This window comes from Kwoniella newhampshirensis, chromosome 1 (assembly GCF_039105145.1).
Source record: "Kwoniella newhampshirensis strain CBS 13917 chromosome 1, whole genome shotgun sequence".
Taxonomy (NCBI): domain Eukaryota; kingdom Fungi; phylum Basidiomycota; class Tremellomycetes; order Tremellales; family Cryptococcaceae; genus Kwoniella; species Kwoniella newhampshirensis.
In genome coordinates, this window is record NC_089955.1 from 155,001 (window position 1) to 172,641 (window position 17,641).

The 17,641-nt window shown below is 50.9% G+C and overlaps 7 protein-coding genes across 7 annotated transcripts in view; 2 read left to right on the forward strand and 5 right to left on the reverse strand.

Moving 5' to 3' along the window:
• Window positions 1-37, forward strand: part of IAR55_000064 (uncharacterized protein) — a gene marked incomplete at both ends in the record, with an annotated part of 783 nt that extends 746 nt beyond the window's left edge. Inside the window, one exon of the mRNA XM_066943203.1 lies at window positions 1-37. This exon is cut by the window's left edge and continues 360 nt beyond it. Within this exon, the coding sequence (XP_066805745.1) occupies window positions 1-37 (37 nt within the window).
• A 356-nt stretch (window positions 38-393) lies between these two features.
• Window positions 394-2,316, reverse strand: IAR55_000065 (uncharacterized protein; the record flags this gene model as incomplete). The annotated part of the gene is made up of 9 exons (XM_066943204.1): window positions 394-462; window positions 536-617; window positions 697-771; window positions 830-885; window positions 948-1,087; window positions 1,134-1,271; window positions 1,337-1,394; window positions 1,444-1,513; window positions 1,610-2,316. The coding sequence occupies 9 exons, from the start codon at window positions 2,314-2,316 to the stop codon at window positions 394-396; spliced, it is 1,395 nt and encodes a 464-aa protein (XP_066805746.1).
• A 1,220-nt stretch (window positions 2,317-3,536) lies between these two features.
• On the reverse strand, window positions 3,537-5,261 carry IAR55_000066 (uncharacterized protein; the record flags this gene model as incomplete). Its single annotated transcript, XM_066943205.1, has 6 exons — window positions 3,537-3,588; window positions 3,668-3,749; window positions 3,843-4,018; window positions 4,089-4,277; window positions 4,476-4,609; window positions 4,818-5,261. The coding sequence occupies 6 exons, from the start codon at window positions 5,259-5,261 to the stop codon at window positions 3,537-3,539; spliced, it is 1,077 nt and encodes a 358-aa protein (XP_066805747.1).
• Window positions 5,262-7,212: 1,951 nt separating this feature from the next.
• Window positions 7,213-9,728, reverse strand: IAR55_000067 (uncharacterized protein; the record flags this gene model as incomplete). Its single annotated transcript, XM_066943206.1, has 4 exons — window positions 7,213-7,415; window positions 7,474-8,787; window positions 9,321-9,488; window positions 9,668-9,728. The coding sequence occupies 4 exons, from the start codon at window positions 9,726-9,728 to the stop codon at window positions 7,213-7,215; spliced, it is 1,746 nt and encodes a 581-aa protein (XP_066805748.1).
• A 1,012-nt stretch (window positions 9,729-10,740) lies between these two features.
• Window positions 10,741-11,844, forward strand: IAR55_000068 (uncharacterized protein; the record flags this gene model as incomplete). The annotated part of the gene is made up of 5 exons (XM_066943207.1): window positions 10,741-10,749; window positions 10,834-11,059; window positions 11,137-11,365; window positions 11,623-11,726; window positions 11,798-11,844. 5 exons carry the CDS (start codon window positions 10,741-10,743, stop codon window positions 11,842-11,844), a joined length of 615 nt encoding a protein of 204 aa, XP_066805749.1.
• Window positions 11,845-12,250: 406 nt separating this feature from the next.
• IAR55_000069 (uncharacterized protein) lies at window positions 12,251-13,960 on the reverse strand (the record flags this gene model as incomplete). The annotated part of the gene is made up of 7 exons (XM_066943208.1): window positions 12,251-12,427; window positions 12,494-12,567; window positions 12,633-12,948; window positions 13,017-13,085; window positions 13,157-13,256; window positions 13,390-13,526; window positions 13,694-13,960. 7 exons carry the CDS (start codon window positions 13,958-13,960, stop codon window positions 12,251-12,253), a joined length of 1,140 nt encoding a protein of 379 aa, XP_066805750.1.
• Window positions 13,961-14,614: 654 nt separating this feature from the next.
• IAR55_000070 (proline-tRNA ligase) lies at window positions 14,615-17,284 on the reverse strand (the record flags this gene model as incomplete). The annotated part of the gene is made up of 9 exons (XM_066943209.1): window positions 14,615-14,807; window positions 14,872-15,179; window positions 15,239-15,840; window positions 15,895-15,984; window positions 16,036-16,100; window positions 16,150-16,285; window positions 16,339-16,432; window positions 16,494-16,608; window positions 16,686-17,284. The coding sequence occupies 9 exons, from the start codon at window positions 17,282-17,284 to the stop codon at window positions 14,615-14,617; spliced, it is 2,202 nt and encodes a 733-aa protein (XP_066805751.1).
• Window positions 17,285-17,641: the final 357 nt, after the last annotated feature.

Genomic DNA, 17,641 nt, shown 5'->3' on the forward strand with positions numbered 1-17,641 from the left:
TGTGCTTTTGATGGGAGTTGCTGCGGTGGTGGTCTAGTGGAGGAGAGTGTCCTTATCCATCGAAGAGTGTCCGATGGAGACGTTGGTATCTCGACTAAACAGTTCGAAAGAGGGGAAAGGGAGTGATACGGAGATATAAAGGAAGGGAGAGGAGCGCGAGAAGGAGCATGAGACACTTCAGTCAATTTGAGATCAAGTGTATCAGTATCAAGGCCAGACGCCGAATTCAATTCCAACCATCTTCCCTTCCCTGTATCAATATGCATAAATACAAGTCAACTTCGGCCGCCATAGACGTCTGTCAAGACCGCGTTTCACATCATAAATGACCGGTACTGTAGCGGACTGAACCTGTCTTTCTGTCGTTGCGTCTGAATCACAAGCCTATGCCTTTCACTTGCGACCGGTCTCCGGGCTGGCAGTTGTATCTTCAGATGACCCAACACCGAGACGTATCCTGCGCTAGTGATTCAAGACATGAGCGAAGCTGATGTCGGTATGTTGTGGTTGATCGTAGACTGTTGTCCGCACTCACCCCTAGATTACGCTCTCCTTGATTGGAGAACTCGTTTGATAGGTCAGTGAGCGGGTGGATCCCAGGATACTCGGAAGGGTGGCTTGGTACATGTACTATCAGTGAAAGGTCACGCATTGTGAAGGGCCTACATCCAAGCCATATCAAGAAATGACACTCACAGAACTCGGAAGGGGCAGGTGAGGGCAGTGGCTAGGACATTTGTCACACCGATTGACGTCCCGACGTGATTTGGACTGCGGACCATGCTATGATAAGCAAGTACAAATGGCATTCTGCGCCTGCCAGACATACCCCGCCAGGTCGATGAGTTTTAGCTGCAGGGCATATTCGCCCACATTCCTCACCACCTGCGAGATCGACTTGATTCGTTAAGTTCCATCAAGCTGACCTGAGGATGTTGCGCACGCACCAGCTGAGTGAAGAAGAAGAAGAAACCTCTTTCGTCATTGTGAGTGAGAGGGGCGGCGGTACGGAATGTCGATCCGAGAAGATTGCGCTCTGTGTTCTCGATGAGATTGTGACGAGATCCTTGTCCAGACGGGCCAGCAGCTGGAACTTCGCGAGTACGGTCAGCTTGAGATCTTGAGAGGTCTACTCGAGGGGCTCGACACACTGCGATGAGTATTCCGTACACGCATGGTCGATCTGGACTCGGACCCATTGGGGGAAACGAGATCGACCATTAGGGTGGTATGTATCAGGCGTCGATTGAGAATCGGGTTCATAAAGCAGTCTGATGTGAGCTACAAAGCGACCGATGCAGGAAATGTGTAGCTCACTCCGCAGAAATAATTTCGCCTCTTCCGTTCCTAGCAATTAATCGAACGATAAGAGGAGCCGAAAGGGCCGGATATGCCTTCGAAGAATGTTGAATTGTCGATCGCCTTTGATTTGAATGAACTCACTGTGGTTAGCGGTCCAAAACCCAACGCTCTGCCTCTAGAAGGACTCTGAAGGATTTCTATCTGATAGGTCCTGCAGTCGCAAGTGTTACGTGAGCTTCCGCCCATTGACAGCATGATTCCGAACTGTCAGGTCATGCTGCAATGATAAGAGCGTATTGATACATACCAGCGTCGACTGAAATACTCATCATTTACCATATCCTCCTCCCACTTGGTCTTGGGCACACGGTGCCGTCTCAAGATGAGATACGCTTCTGCTGGGGGAGGCGATATCCAACCTGGTTCATTCTCGTCATCATCCCTCTCAGTCGGAGTACCATTTGCTTCGCTGCCGTCGCCGGTATTGCCAGCATCATGTGAAGGGGCAACTCTTCTCGGTCTTCGAGTCTCCGCTATGTTGCGCACTGGCTCAAAATCGAGTTGGTAGCCTTTCAGATGATTTTTGCCTACCTGATGAGCATCGGCAGGAGACGGAGGCGGTCGTTTTGGAACAGAATGGATTGTGAAGGGTCGAGAAGCTCGCCGGCTTCGATCTTGCCACAGAAGCGGAGGATGTTTGATCCTTCGAGGACCATCGGTGAGGACGTTTTGTCTGGGGCCACCAGGTGTGTGAGGAATGGGAAGATTCGGATTTCTGCTTGACGAAGTGTTGAGAGTCGTGCAGCCAGCTTCATAGTGAAGATGGGACCTTCCGATAGCGCTGTGAACGGAGGGTCGCTCGGGGATCTGCGTTCGGCTGTTGACGATGAGTTTGGCATGGAAGTAAGTCTCGCCCCTTCTGGGCTCCTTGGGTGCGTTAGGGATCGTCAAAGTGCTTGATGATGGTACGGGCCGATCCGTCATATCCTGATCTGACAGAGGGCTCGAAGGCATGTTGTTTGCGACTCACCGGATGTTGAAAGAATTGCTGTACGATGACCGAATAGTATTCCGATCAGGATTGACAAGACCGTAGAGAAGTCAATAGTGATTCATCCGATTGTGAGACCGGAATATCTTAATCGGTCGTATCTACGGCACTTGAGAAGATGGGTCGTCCAGACAATGTGTGAGAGAGGGACTCGGTGGCAACTGCCACAATGTGTCCAGTGTCTCGCGCGGTGGGGAGACCTAGCCTGATTAGGATCTACTAGAGTTATCGATGAAGAAATATATAGAGCAGTATCAAGCCATGCTCGATTTGGGTTTGGAAAATACAGGTAGATAGTGAATAGGATAAGGGGATAAGATTTGATGGATCGCAAGAAAGGACGACTGATGTACTCTACAGGGGAAAGTAACGGGCAATCGTGTCGAGCCCGACGCTCGAGCCTCTTCCATATTCACAGTATGAAGCTGACTCACCCACTCATCGCTCCGAGTGTTCGCGATTTCGAGAACACTTGTGCAGTTTTCGCCCCTGTCGCCCCACCAACCAGGAAGGATGAGAATGACACAGGAGGAGTGCAGATGAGCCAGCTCTCGCAAATGTTCCTTTGGTATTTAGCCGAGTTCAATGTTGCCGAGGGAAACCCAGTGAAAATAGGTTGGCGTCGCAGACTTGGGGCTTTTGAGCAGAGTCTGGACCGTGACTTGTATAAAACGAAACGGGGTCGTAGAGAGAGGAAAATCGTAACGGGTACGTTTTCAGAGCATCTCTTTCTCTCTCTCTCTCTCTCTCTCTTTCTCTCTCTGCGCACTAATGTACTCACAGGAACAACGATTCAACATGATCTGTGCGCATCAAACTGTTTGAGGGTTGACCCTGAAGGAGGAAGGAAATCTCTGACGTGTGATCGAGGCCTACAGGAGAGTACCGCCGAAGATGCCGCTTTCTTCTAATTCGGGTAGTCAGACTGGGGTTCCTCTTGCATGCATTCTGCATTGTGCTCATGGTGATACTGTGTTATTCTGGAAGCCATTGGGCGAGATCAAGACAACACTGGACCGTCGGCGTCGGAAGTGGCAGTGCATTGGAAGTCGATCATGCCAGCGACAGGTTGAGCCGAAGAGCCAGTGTCATAATCCACCATGCTCAATCTGGGCTTACATGCCGACCAAGCAGTGTGCTGTACAAGTTCGAATACATGTCAGATACGGTATTTACGTCCTCGTCATCCTTTACCGACACTTGCGTCCCACTGCGCATTATACAGCTTGACCGTGCTACATGCAAAGAAATATCGACATCAGCTTATTGCCAGAGGGATTGGCGAGCTTCTCAGCTGAGTGAAGCATCGCGTACCTGATCAGTCCCGCTGTCAAGCCTGTCAAACACTTCATAGGTTCTTCAAGTACTGGCCAGTTGAGTTCAAAGACGTCGTATGCTGATGAACATGACTCAGCTTTGATCTCCATACAGGCTGGTGGGTCAGAACAGGGCGACAAAGCCAAAATATGATTTTATCTCGGTCACTCACAGACAAAGAGAAGATCTGCTAATAACTTCCGATTTGTCCATTCTGCTTCAGACAAATCCGATCTTCGTTTTTCAGCTGCCGATGGTGGCGTGAAAGTCGCTGAGGATCTGAGTCGAGGTATTGTCTTTAGATGCAGTTTGTACAGTCCCATAATTGTAGTCAAAAGCCAGAAGCGACTGTCGACAGCGGAACCCCATCAGCTCTCAACTCTCATACTCGAGAAAGAAAGGAACTTTGTAGACTCACTTTGACCACCGATCAGCAATCCCTCCAGTCTTCCTCCCCACCAGACCGAGTCTAGATAGACAATAAGCGTCGTCTGAGATGGCGGAGATCAGGTCGATGAGATGCGAGAGGAGAGTCCGAGCGGACATGGGATGAGGGGACAGAAGGTCGGTGAGTGGATGAAGAGGGTTGAGGAGAAGAAGACATTTTCTATCGAAGCGAGGATGAATGTCAGCTACCTCTAACCGATCGGACTCTCTTGATGAAGACTCCAGCAGATCTGCGAGACAGCTGAAGCGGATTTGCGACAGCGCCAGACGTTTCAATCGATGATCAGGGCGTACATCCGAGCAGATATTGACGCAGCGATGAAGACCGAAATTGGCGGATCTCATCAAGACAACGCACCTTGTTAGTGACAGTCCCGATATGGCCATCTTGACCCGTTTATGATTTGATCGGAACCACGGAGAGAGTGGCCTCAGTCGTGAAACTAGCGTAAGGAGGTAGAGATAGGTTCGGAGGGAGTATTGAGCGCATTTCTATACGACCAAATAATAGGTGGGTCAGTGATGGACGCATCTCCCAATATATCTCATTCCGCGCCCCGGTCTGACGAACAGTAACCATCATGCTGGAGGATATCTCTAAGCAGATAGATATGTCGAATTCGACACCTTCTCACCAGCGCACCACTGGGGTTGCTGAAGCCCAAATCCAAACAAGCACCTCATGATCCCTTTCACTCACCAAGACCTTATCACGCCCTCTACTAGTATCCATGACCTTTGCCCAAACTTCCACGCCCAGTACCTCCTTCCCCTTCCCCATCTCTTTCTCTTTACCTTTCCCCTTCTCCTTCTCCATGGACACCTCCCTCGCACTCTCGGCTGATCCCCCAACATTTCTGCCCAAAGATGTGATGGTATCGTTGATATCCAGGCCCAGCCCTTCGTGATGACTCCCCCTGATATCCCATATGTCCTTGCTGCGTCGAGATAGATCACCTTCCATCCTCCATGATCCTTCGAGACCAGAGGTAGAGGCGTGCAGATCCATTGGGAAAGGGCGATGTGACCAGGACGAGGAAGAGGTGGTGGAAGGGGGTGGAGAAGGGTAGCCGGAGGTGAGGACGGTAGGTGGTATGATTTTCACTGGTGAGATGCGGTCAGATGGCGAAGATGGAGTGGCCATGGGATGATTGGAGATGTTGAGAAGGAAGGATGATTGACAAGTGGGATAGAAAGAGGGAGGATGGAGGAATGCAGGTCAAGATGTAAGTAAACATTTCCCCCTCGTCTTCCATTCCTGTGAATCACTCGATTGATTAGATTCCGACGCGTCTCATTTCCTTCGTAGCGAATAAGTCGATCGCTATCCGAACAACAACAACAACAACAACAACAACAACAAGAACAAGAACAACAACGACTTTGACGCTCACAACAACAGTCACAAGCACGACCAAAGTCTATCCACATACGTAGCCGATACACTCTCCTCTGTCCACTTTCCACTTCGCTCGGTCCCATTCGCAGGTTGCCATGTCAACATCATCAAGACTGAACGGGGCTTTATCACCCCCTTTACCACTTTCGAGATCAGGAGCTTCGTCCCCCAGACAAAAGTGGGTCGGGTCTTGGAGTGTACCCTCTATGGCTAGGATCTCGATTGGGACAAAGAGAATGCTGACGCACACGCACCTTCAGATTTCCTGGTGACAGCCTACGGCCATATGTCAAAACGGTATGTACGAGGTGCAACGATGATCTGCCCAATTGTCCCTGGAACGGAAAATCTGGCGCAGAACACAAGGTCGTGCAGTCACTGATCGAATTGATTTGTCCGTTCCCTCCATCCCATATCTGCGCCTATCTACCTCGTTCGACTTGACGTTCGACCTGTGCGCGACCGGACCATCCTTCCTCGTCCTACATTCCATATCATATATGCCATCCCCCTCGCAACGCTCGAATAGATACTCAACAAAACACTGATCAACGCGACTTGGGATCCGACGGACAAATCGAGGATGGCAGCGTTTTCGAAGGAGATCTCAGAGGTGAGTTCAGCGGCGAGTCATATCTCGTTGGTTGTGGCAAAAGGATGAGGTGGACCGATGTCCACGAGGCGGACTCTGTAGCTGATCTTTCAATGGTCCGTCCGGCAGAGAGTGAAACAACGTATGGTCGAGATCGAACCTAGGGGATTCAAGTATATCGTGTGTTTGGTCTCGCACTCTCTCCTTACCTATCCGTTCCATTTCCTGCCTTGTATACCCGCTGCTCTCTTTCACTCTCCCATCTCCATCTGGTCCTTTCCGTCGTCGTTGATCTAACAAGCGAGAAAATGGTACTAACCTGATGTCCGCCTATCACCAGGTCACAGCTACGTTATCCGAGAACTTGGGTCAAGCAGGACGGTGAGCTACCCCGGACAACATGACATGTACTTTTTCTGATCTGATCTCCTGCGTTGCCACCAAAACAGCGCCGACATGGCTTGCCATTGGGAAGACACGGACGTAGCGATCCAAGAGATGTTCAGTAATGTAAGCGCTCATGCAAATTTCATCGTCATTGTCCTATCACCTTCAGCTCTTGTTGTCGATACTGATGTTGGGTTTCCCCGCCCAGGACTCTATAATATTCGTTCTCATAGCATTTGCAGTACGAGTGATTTAGTTCATCGCTCTGTCTATCAGGACAGACCGTCAATTGTTCATTCTATATAACACAGCCATGATAACATATCATAATCTCACCATCAATATGTAACTATCCCATCATATACTGCATCAACACCGACATCTTGTGTGTATATCGTGCTTGTACATATCATTACCCCCTCAGCCTTCTCGCGCAAGATACGGGATACAGTGTGTATATTAAGACCGCGAAAAAGACCAGGAAAAATGAGTCTGACCATGATCAGAAAAGTACATGAGACTGATAGCCAGATCACCCATTCATCGACCATTCCCTCGAACAAAACGAAACAGACGAAAGGGCGATGACGACGCAGACACCTAGACAGGGGTGGGGTAAAGTAAATATATACAAACTGAGCAGCTTCGTGTATAAGTGCAACAAAGTTCTCTCATCCTCTTTCGATAACAACCTTCACCAACTAGTCACTAAGTGGTTCATCTGATCGGTCGGCCATATGGTGTTGGTATACCCAGCCCACAATCTCGATGTTGCATGAGTATCGCTGTGAGTCGACCCACTTCCTCGTGCATCGATTGCACTGTCTGCTGAAGTCGTTCATTATCGATGGTGAGACCTTCCACTTTACTTTGCAACTCATTCAGCCATGCCTTCTTTCTTTGTCGACACTTGAGTGCAGCTGGTTTGCACATTGACTTATCAGCTTTGTCGCGCACTACACGTGCAGATGCACTCACCCTGTCTATTCCTCTCCAGGAAGTTTTTCCTCTTGTCCTCCTCTGTCTCATGTCTGCCACTCTGACTGCCTCCCATCTTTCCATCCTCGTCGTCATCAGAGTCCATCATGGAGGAAAAGTTGGGGCTGGTCTCTTCCTGTTTGCCACTTTTTGGAGGCGTAGCCAAGGCATTGCTCGCCGAGTTCTTCTTCCCCTTCTTCGCGGCAGGCGGTCGTCCACCCGCGCCCACATCTGATTTACGTTTTTGACCGGCCCCGTTCTGCGCTTTTCCGTTGCCCGACTGCCCAGATACAGCTCGTTTGCCGATGGGAGGCGCACCCTCCGCTTCCTCTCGCTTTGAAAGCTCGTGATGAGCTTGGCTCAGCAAGAACAACCCGTTCGCAGCTTGACTTGCCGCGTTAGCGCTTTGTTGTGCATAGTCCACATGAGGCATTTGTACCGGCACCGGATGCGGCGGACCCATGTTGGGCGCGTAGAAGGGCGGTCCAGGTTGAGGACCGGGGGCAGCACGAGACATTTCTCCAAAAACACCTGTCAACGCTGACAATGTGTTCGGGGTGATAGTTTCTTGCGGTACCTCGTTTTGCGGATTGGGATGGCCCATCGCGTGTTGAGGTTGTAGATGGGGGGGGATGGCGGAAGGGGGGTGAATGTGACCACCAGGTGGCGGCATGACAGCGTTGGCGGCGGCTGCAACTTCACTACCTTCACCAAGAGGTGTTGAATTAGTGATACTGTTCAGGAATGCGGTCGTGTTCGGACTAGGCATAGCGAGGGCGCCCAATCCAGGCCCCATGAATGAGTTATAGCCCGGTGTGAAGCCGGAGCCAGTTCCGGGGGTGAAACCAGTCCGAAATTGTGTAGATTCAAATGCTCCCTCTGCCGCGTGCCCGTTGGCCTCGGAGCCCGAGTTCGGTCGATTCGTCGTCTGCTGAGGCGGATGCCCGTTCTGAGGCCCGGCGAGCATCGCAGGACTCAAAGGTCCGGACCGCAACGAATGACTAGCTAACCAAGGGAACTGACTGGGATCAGCAGCAGCGGGGCTGGTCAAAGACGACAACGGTGGTAAAGCGTTGTGTCGGGTACTTGTAGCGTCCGTCCCTCGAGGAGGAGTCGTTCTATCTGAAGTTGACGAGTTGGAGTGATGTGCCGAATGAGAAAATGATTGCTCGAAAGGATTCGGTTCTTGGTCGAATCGCGATCTCACAGCAGGGATGGGTCGGATGGGCGGTCTCTGAGGGTTTTGTTCGTCGTGTTCTGAGCCGGGTTGCGCTGTGGGGGCTCGAGATATGGTGGCTGACTTGGGTGAATGACCTGAGTAGATTTATCCGCCGGAGAGGGAGGGCGTGAAAGCGCAGTGGGACAGGGATCGATGTGAATTGATAGAAATACGTTGGGCAGGAGTGTCAGGTTTAACAGTGTCAGGTTTAACAGATGGGCAAGGATCGATATGGTCAGACGGAATATGACGGGATGAACCAAAGCGGTAGATGATCGGTGAAGGGATTGCAGTTGACGTTGAATATATAAATGGAGAGAATGTTTGGTCAGCAATGAGGGTCTCTTCCATGGGAAGCGAAGGATACTCGGAGAGGTGCGATTTCAATGAATAAGTAGTGGGTATGATAGGAATCAATAATCATCCACGCTGACTCCAACGATAGTCCGGGTCCCACAGAAGTCATCCCACGATCCTTTGGCTTCTGCCCCACGTTCCGAGGCACTCAAAGGATCACAGTCTTGACATGTAGCAGACTGAGAAGGGAGAGGACACACCGAGAACCGCCTCGGGCATGGTTACAGCATGATGAAGAAATGCGACCAGAGAGCACCAGAACTACACTCACCATCCCCATTCTCCTTCTTTACCTCGCCCTTTTCTTCGACCGGCGTTGATTCCGTCAGTTTGATGGTCACAGGTGCTCTATCACCGCTCGCGTTCCTTGAGATCGTGGTAGATTCAGCTTGTGTTTGTTTTCTCGAAGTAGATGCGGAAGAGGTAGGTCGAGGGGGAACTGTTGATGTGGACAGAGAGATGGTAGATGCGAGATAATCGTGAGGAATGGTGGGATGGAGAATGGGTTTTCAGTTAGCAAATGATGTCATAATCTGAATAAGCCGACCTGATGTTTTGACAACAAATGAAGGATCCGGCTTTTTATGGTATCATGCAAGATGAGACCGCGCGACTTACCGCTACCTGATGATGAAGAGGTGGATGGGAGCATGGAAGGCGCTTGAGCAACGGCTGCCATGTTGGGCGAAGTGCGCTTTTGGTATGTCTGGGAGTAGAAGTCCGACTATAGCACTGGTAGAAAAGCCTTCGTATCTCAATGAATCAGCAGGCGACTGTGATGCAGCAGTTCCTGCGCTCCTGTTTTGAGCACGGGTGGTAGGATTACACCCGAAGCAAATTCACCTGTAGAGCAGGATCGTCGAACGCAGTGGTCATCACAAGGAGAACGGAGAAAGATCATGCGGGGGGTCATGGTGGTACGGATAGGATGGCGGGTAGTTGACGGGACGGAAGTGAAGTGGACATGCATGAGCAGAGGGAACTGTCAGCTTTTGCAGATCATGTTGACATTTGGCATTGGGACATTTAGATGAACACTGGACTGGAGTAACATGAGGAGAAGCAATGGTCATCACGGTGACAACCGCAATTGTGATGATGGAAAAAGCCGGTTTGATTCCAATGAAAACAGCAGACCCCGTGCCGACTGATGACTCATTTGTTTGTTCCCACCATGGGTATATGGATGATTCCCACTGATTGAAATAAGGTACTCACGGTGGGAGAGGTATATGATGATACCAGCGATTGACGATGATGTCGATGCCTGCCTTGTCTGCTCGTTGGACGGGTGAGCTTGAAGCTATGACGAAGGTATGTCTGGAGTGAATCTTTGCGGCGGTGTGGAAAAGGAAGTAAAAGGAAATGAGAAATGACGACACAGAGGGGAGGGGAGGGGGAGGGATATGACGACACATCAACTCATGGAAAAAAAGAGGAAAACAAGGAAAAAATCTGGGACGGGAAATTCGGTGGCGGGATAATAGTTTAGTTGGGTATTTCCCTCATTTTATCCCGGGTCGCATGCCTACACAAGACATCTGTTGTGGCCCAATCTTGCATGCCTAACGATGACAACCTTGCTTGGCCGTGGAGGTCACCAAGACGGGAACGCTCACTTCCAACGAGACGTTATGTTGTCAATTTGCAGACTCAATGCGTGATCACCTCTTCTCGCTCAACATAGAACGATGACGATGGTGAGCACCCGCGTTCTGGTAATGGATCTCTCTTGCGGTGTGCCTCTCAGACTGACCACGCGACGCTCGTTATGCAAATCATAGTCAAATCTATCCTTATACACGGTCACCGCTCTCCTTATCCTCGACGCAGAGGGTCAACGCGTCCTCGCCAAATACTACAACCCACCACATCAGACAGCTCCTGGTACGGGGATCCCTGCAGATCTAGGAGTCGGACCTGGAGGTCCTGGTATGGGAGGATTGACGACGCTGAAAGAGCAAAAAGCGTTCGAGAAGAGTGTCTTTGAGAAGATCAGGAGAGGTGGGGGTATGTGTCTCCATAACGTCTTGCATGTTGTCTGCAATCACACTGATATTTGCCTGTGTTGCTTTCTCCGACGTCAGGCGAGATCCACCCATTGCCACCACACATCATCTTGACGCGAACCGTCGTCGACCTCCACTTCATCCTTGTTGGACCACTCTCGACATCCAACGAACTGATGTTGAACCAAACGCTGAACGCCTTCTTTGACGCGGTGAACCTGCTGTTGAGAGGATCGGTGGAGAAGAGAAATGTGTTGGAAGGTTTGGATATGATCTTGTTGGCGGCGGACGAGACGGTAGACGATGGGTGAGTGAGCGAGCGAGCGAGCGAATTTACGCGCCTTGGTAAAGGCCAGGAAAGGGTCATGAAGCGGATGGTTAGAAAGATGCCCACGGATCAGGAAGGATTGTTCGGGTTCGAGCCAATGGGGTGAAACAGAAATCTGCCTCACGATCTGTGGACGGTCCCGCGGAACTGGAAGACGCGGAACGAGACGTCCTGCTGGCTATACCATCCGAACAGACATGGGCTTGCGGCTGACACTTTACTTGACGCTCACTTAGAATCATCCTTGAAACGGACGCAGCAGCCATCGCCTCCCGAGTATCCCGACCGAAAGCCGACACGACAGATATCGTCATCAACGAACAGACCATCATGAATGCTTGTGCGTGTCGAACCTCTAACCTGTTATCAACATCAAGAGTGCTGACTCTATGTCCACTTCGTTCCCCGCAGACACCAATTTCCGGGACAAATTTTCGCAAAGAATTCAACAGTTGTAGAGTGATTTCTTTTCGAGTGCGATGCGACATATACATTACCAGACAACGCCGGGCTCAGCCTCGGAGGCTGGGAACAACGTTTCTCGAGATTAGGACGCAACATCGACAATTGCTTGTTATCATTCGATTTGAATACTCCCATACCCCTGCGCTTGCACTAACGACCATGTTCAGCTTACAGATACCGATTGACTCTCGTCTTCGTGCGAAATGGTAGAAATGACATCCGATTACACAAATATATTCACAATGACGCATCTAAACATCCTCATCTAGAGCAGTGGGCCCCGATCGTCGTCGCGCGTAGCTCCCAGTCCGCAATCTCACAAAATCCACTGACGACGCGAAGCCACAAGATACTGATACAAATCACCAATTATAGTCTGAACCTCGACACCGTCTTCAATCACTTTTTTCCAGCACTGTTCCCACCGGCCATGAACCCCTTCTCCTTCAGCTGGTCCAGATTGACCGGAGTCAATGGCATGCCCGTCTTGATGAAGTGCAAGATGTTCTCGATCACTTCACCGTTCATGGGTGCTCCCATTGAATCAGGTGCCGGGGCGTTGTGAGGCGATAGTGTCTGAAGAAGCCGACCGGACAGTCAGTCATCAGAAACTATATAGCAGAGTTTGAAGGAGAAACTCACCACATTGGGGTTCTTGAGAAGACCAGGATGGACCTCTGGTTCGTTTTCGAATACGTCGAGCGCTGCTCGTCTTACTGGAAAGATCGAAACAAAAAGGATCAGGTTATAGGCCAACCGAATTCGAATTGTCCCAGCTCACCTTTACCGCTATCCAGAGCTTTGACCAATTCATCCTCGACCACCACCGGACCTCTGGCAACATTGACGAGCACCACCCCATCTTTCATCTTCTCAAACGCCTCCTTCCCAATCAGGCCATGAGTGGCGGGTGTGAGCGGACACGTGAGGATCACCACGTCTGACGTCGCGAGCAGTTCGTCCTGCGTCTGGTACTGCCATGATGGTTGGGCGGTCGGGGAGGGGCGTCGAGAGTTGTATGAGATGGCGGTGGCTCCTATCGAGGTGAGAAGTGTGGCGAGACGAGTCCCGATAGAGCCCAGACCGATGATCCCGATCTGCTCGGAGATAGAACGTCAGATCAAGAATACATCACTCAAAAGAGGTGATTACGCGCGAAACTCACACGAGCAGTCCTCCAATCAAGGGTTTTGACACCGAGGTCTCTCCATTTCCCCGCTCGGACAGAGTGGTCCTGCCGAGAGAAAGTGTGGTCAGCATGGGAGATCACACCGACATCAAGCAGAACGAAACGAATTCACTCACCTGAGGTGTCACACCTCGCATAGCTCCGAGGGTCAGCATCAAGGCTCCATCTGCAGTTCGTTGTCCAACAGCCGTGGGCGAGTTGGCGTACATGGCGCCGCTACGAGCAAGCAAAGCAATCAGCACATAGTCCCTTCACCAGACGAGACGAATGATCGGGGTATGGTACCATCCAGGATGAGACCTGATTTGCGAGGACGTATCAGAAGCTACGAAAGATGAGATCCACTCACGTGCTGCTGACCCAATCGATGTCCACCTTGTCGTACCCCGCTCCAGGCCCTACGTAGAGCTTGCAGGCAGGTGCGAGGGGACCAAGGAGTCCCACATCCCATCTGGGAGGGAAACTGTGTGTGATAAGAAAGAGGCCCTGTAGTGGTTGTGCAGGATCTGTTAGCGGCGTGGCTTAAGGAAAAAGATCAGAGGGTCCTCCAATGTCCCTACCAGATCTCTTCAGTCGATCTGTGTCAGGCCGATCGAGCCGTTCGCCAAGCCAATACATATCGCAGTGAGGGGAAATATGGCAATGCGACTCACTCCAAAAGCCACAAATTCCCCTTCTTCCTCCACTTTCCTCCTAATGTGCTCTGCAGTCTCTTCATACCCACATCTAGGCAGGGCATGAACTTCCGCTACTTCTCGGATCAACGCATCGTATTTCGTATGGGAGTACTCGCCGATGAACAGCACTTTGGGTTTGCTGTTGGTGCGCCCGGAGGTGGAGCCGGTGGTGGATGGGACTGAGGAAGCGGGTGAGGTGGAGAGTGAGTCACCACCGGCCGATGAAGAGGATGAGGAGAACATGGTGTTGGTGATGATGATTTTTCTTTCAAAGATGAAATGAGTTTCACAGAGATACAAGAGGTGATGTCTGACTCGAGAATGGATAGAGTGGATGACAATCAGAGTTCTTACAAACAGTTACATTCGCACAATCTCTCCTTGGCCAGAACTACACTGACACCTGAGAAAGGCAATAAGCACACCAGCGCGCCATCAGCCTGATTCGGTCTCATCCGGACCTTGTGAACCAATCACCCGTATCGCTGCTATCGAGGACAACAACAACGACGCATCTCTCAGACCAGAGCAGGAAAATAAGTTCACACCAAAAATGGTGCGAGGTGGATCTCAGGAGTGGAGGTTGGGGGATATGGCGGTTTATCGCCGGCCGGAACTTGACTTCGGGCGGATCTCGTCATATTCCCTTCTTTCACAACCGGAGCTTGGTCTGCGGGGACGGTGGACTTTTGTTGTAGACCGGATCTCTCTTTTTACGTATGATTGCGACGATGAAATTCCGTATCCACATTCTTTGATATCATGCATGCGCGAGATCTCCAAACTGGTATGCATAGGAGCCTACTCGTCTCGTTCCATCTACGCGTCCACCATCTAAACGTACGACGTCTAGTAACCTGCACACAATTTAACATTCAATTCTGTCAGCAATCCCGCTCACTTGATGTCAGAACACGTCGACTCACTTCTGCCGAACAAAGTCCAGCTCTTGGCCTTCTTTCCGCATTGCACACACTTCTGCTCCTCTCCATCGGGGAATGGACCAAATCTCTTCTGGTCAAAGGGAATGCACAATGACTTGGCTCCGGCTGAGGGAGCTTTGGAATCCTCTGCAACACCCTTCATCGCTCTGATGGGGGAGATCACTTGAGTCAGCGCGTTCTACTTGCTACGTACACTCGCTCTGCACTCACTGTCCCTTACTTCTCTCCTTGATGTCATCCTCACATTGAGAATCCTCACACCAAGGTAGGACCAAGACATTCTTCGCGTCCAGTGTAGGAACCACATCGTCCCAGTTCGTAACATTCATGAGTCGGCTGTTGACAATGTCAGTGGCTCGAGCCAACATAGAGGCTTGGATCTCATCGAGGTAGGTTCGGACGGTGTTGGAGATGTCAGCGAGAGGCAATGAGGTCTTGTGATTGTCGTATCGTCGGACCGAGAGAGTAGTATTGGCAGCGATATCTCGAGGACCAAGCTCGAGTCGAAGAGGAACTCCCTGTGGTATAACTCTATCAGTGGAATGACCTAGCCATATTCAGCTGGATATACACCCACTTGCAGTTCCCAGTCGTTGAATTTCCATCCAGGAGTGTAACCCTCCCTCAAGTCTGCCTTTGCCCTGATACCAGCGGCGACCAACTCTCTCTCCAACTTCAAACAAGCGTCGTAGATGGGCTGGTTCTTGCCTTCACCCTTGCTCAAACCGACTGGCACCACGACGACTTGTTGCAAAGCCACTCGAGGAGGAAGAACCAAACCCTGGTCATCTCCGTGAGTCATGACCATGACACCGATTGTTCGAGTAGACAGACCCCAAGAGTTCTGGTACACAAATAACCTGTCGTCTGATTTTGTGGGAGATTGAACGGTGATGTCAAACATCTTGGAGAAGTTTTGTCCGAGGTGGTGAGAGGTGGCTCCTTGGATTCCTCGACCGGAAGTAGGAATGAAACCCTCAACGGTAGTGGTGTAATCTCCACCAGCGAATTTCTCATTTTCAGACTTCTTTCCGGGAATGACGGGGACGGCAAGCAAGTCTTGGTAGACGGCTTGGTAGAGCTTGAGGATGTCCATAACCTCCTTGTCAGCTTCAGCCTTTTCGAGGAAAGCTGTGTGACCTTCTTGCCAGAGGAATTCTCGGGTTCGGAGGAAGGGTTCTGCAGGATAGTCGAAATCAGAAGATTGTGATGAATTATAAAATGTGAACTCACGAGGGTTCTTGAACTCCCATCTGACAACGGAATTCCATTGGTTGAGTTTGAGGGGAAGGTCTCGATGAGAGTTGATCCATTTGGCGTACGCTGGCACGGGCTGTCAGTCCGGCAAAGGTGACGGTTAGCCAGGTCACTTACCAGGGTACATGACAGTCTCGGAAGTAGGCCTGATAGCGATATGCTCCTCAAGGTCGGACTTGCCGCTATGACGAATCCTCAGCTCCGCCACTCATTGTCAATCATCTGACTCACGCTTTTGTCACCCAAGCGACTTCAGGAGCGAAACCCTCAATGTGATCTTTCTCCTTTTCCAATCTCGCTCTGGAAACGAACATAGGGAAGTAACAGTCGTTCACACCAAGCTTCTTAATCTCATCGTCGAACCAGTCTGTCGGTCAGGGTCAGCTTGACCCGATCAAGCGGTTGAGAAAACCGACTCACTCTGAATAGTCTGCCAAATGGAGTAAGACCAGGGACGGAGGATGTAACAACCAGAGATGTCGTAGTAGTCGATCATTTGACCCTTGAGAAGGACCTACAAGCAAAGAAGGATAAGCGAATTACGATGAGTCGCGAGAGAAAGTCATCCAGCTCACATCAGTGTACCAGCCAGAAAAGTCCTCGTCCTTCTTGAAACGGATGGCCATCTCGTACTTGTCATCCTCGGGACCGGCAGGAGCAGCGGCGGAAGTAGGCTTCTTCTCCTTGGGACTGGCCCGGGTGTCAGCTTGTCCGGTCTAATCAGATAAAGACATGCAGTGTGTCTTAAGAGGAAGATTGTTACCCACGCAGCGGCAGGCTTCTTCTCAGCAGGAGCAGGAGCAGACGCCTTGAGCTCTGCAAAGTCAACCACCTTGACACCTTGACCGTGCTCCACCAGACTCTCGAGGTACGACTTGATATCTGATCCCTTGAGGAGGACGGTAGTGGCTGAGGTGGTGAGATGAAGAGCATGCTGTTCTTCTGATTGAACGAGAGCGGCATCCAGGAGAAGATGTAGAGTCTCGGGAACGGGTTTGGGAAGAGCGAGAGCCGAGACGTCATCCTTTGACGCTGCTGAGGGCAAGACTTCCTTGATCAGATCTTCAGAGGCCAGTCGAAGTTCCTTCAATTCCAATAATTTGCCAATGGCCGCCGAAGGAGTTTCGGTGGTATCTTGAGCCAAGACCAATACAGGAGTAGGAGTAGCCAATTTCGCCGTCTTGGGCTTGAAAAGTAACGTCTTGGTGAGAAGAGTCTCGGCCAAGGTAGGGGATGATGTGGCCAATTCGGCCTTCCATTCGGCAGAACCCTTTACAGGTGCGTGGGAGACCACTTCGGGATGAGACACCTGAAGTTGCTGGAGTCGATCAAGGATGGTCGCGTCGGTGACAGCGGCGGAGGACATGGTGAGTCGGTGTTTCAAGAAGCTAGGAGTGGTACGTGTTGTGACTGTTGCTGTTCTTCTTATAGGCTGTAGAAGAGTAGAAAGCATGTAAAGGATGAGTGGGAAAGGTTGGATTGTTGACGAGTCGAAAAGATCCAACGTTGAATGAAACAGCGAGCGACTTGGACTTTTTGGCAATGTCGCACGGTGTGCTCGACAGTGTTACGTAACCTCTATGATCCATTAACCTGATAAGAGCAGAGACGTCGACCGAACTGCTCGCTCACTACAACAAGACTTCTCACAGCAAAACTGGCTGACCTACCCCTGTACACCGTTGCTCACTCGGCCACGACACAGCGCCATTGACCGAGCCAC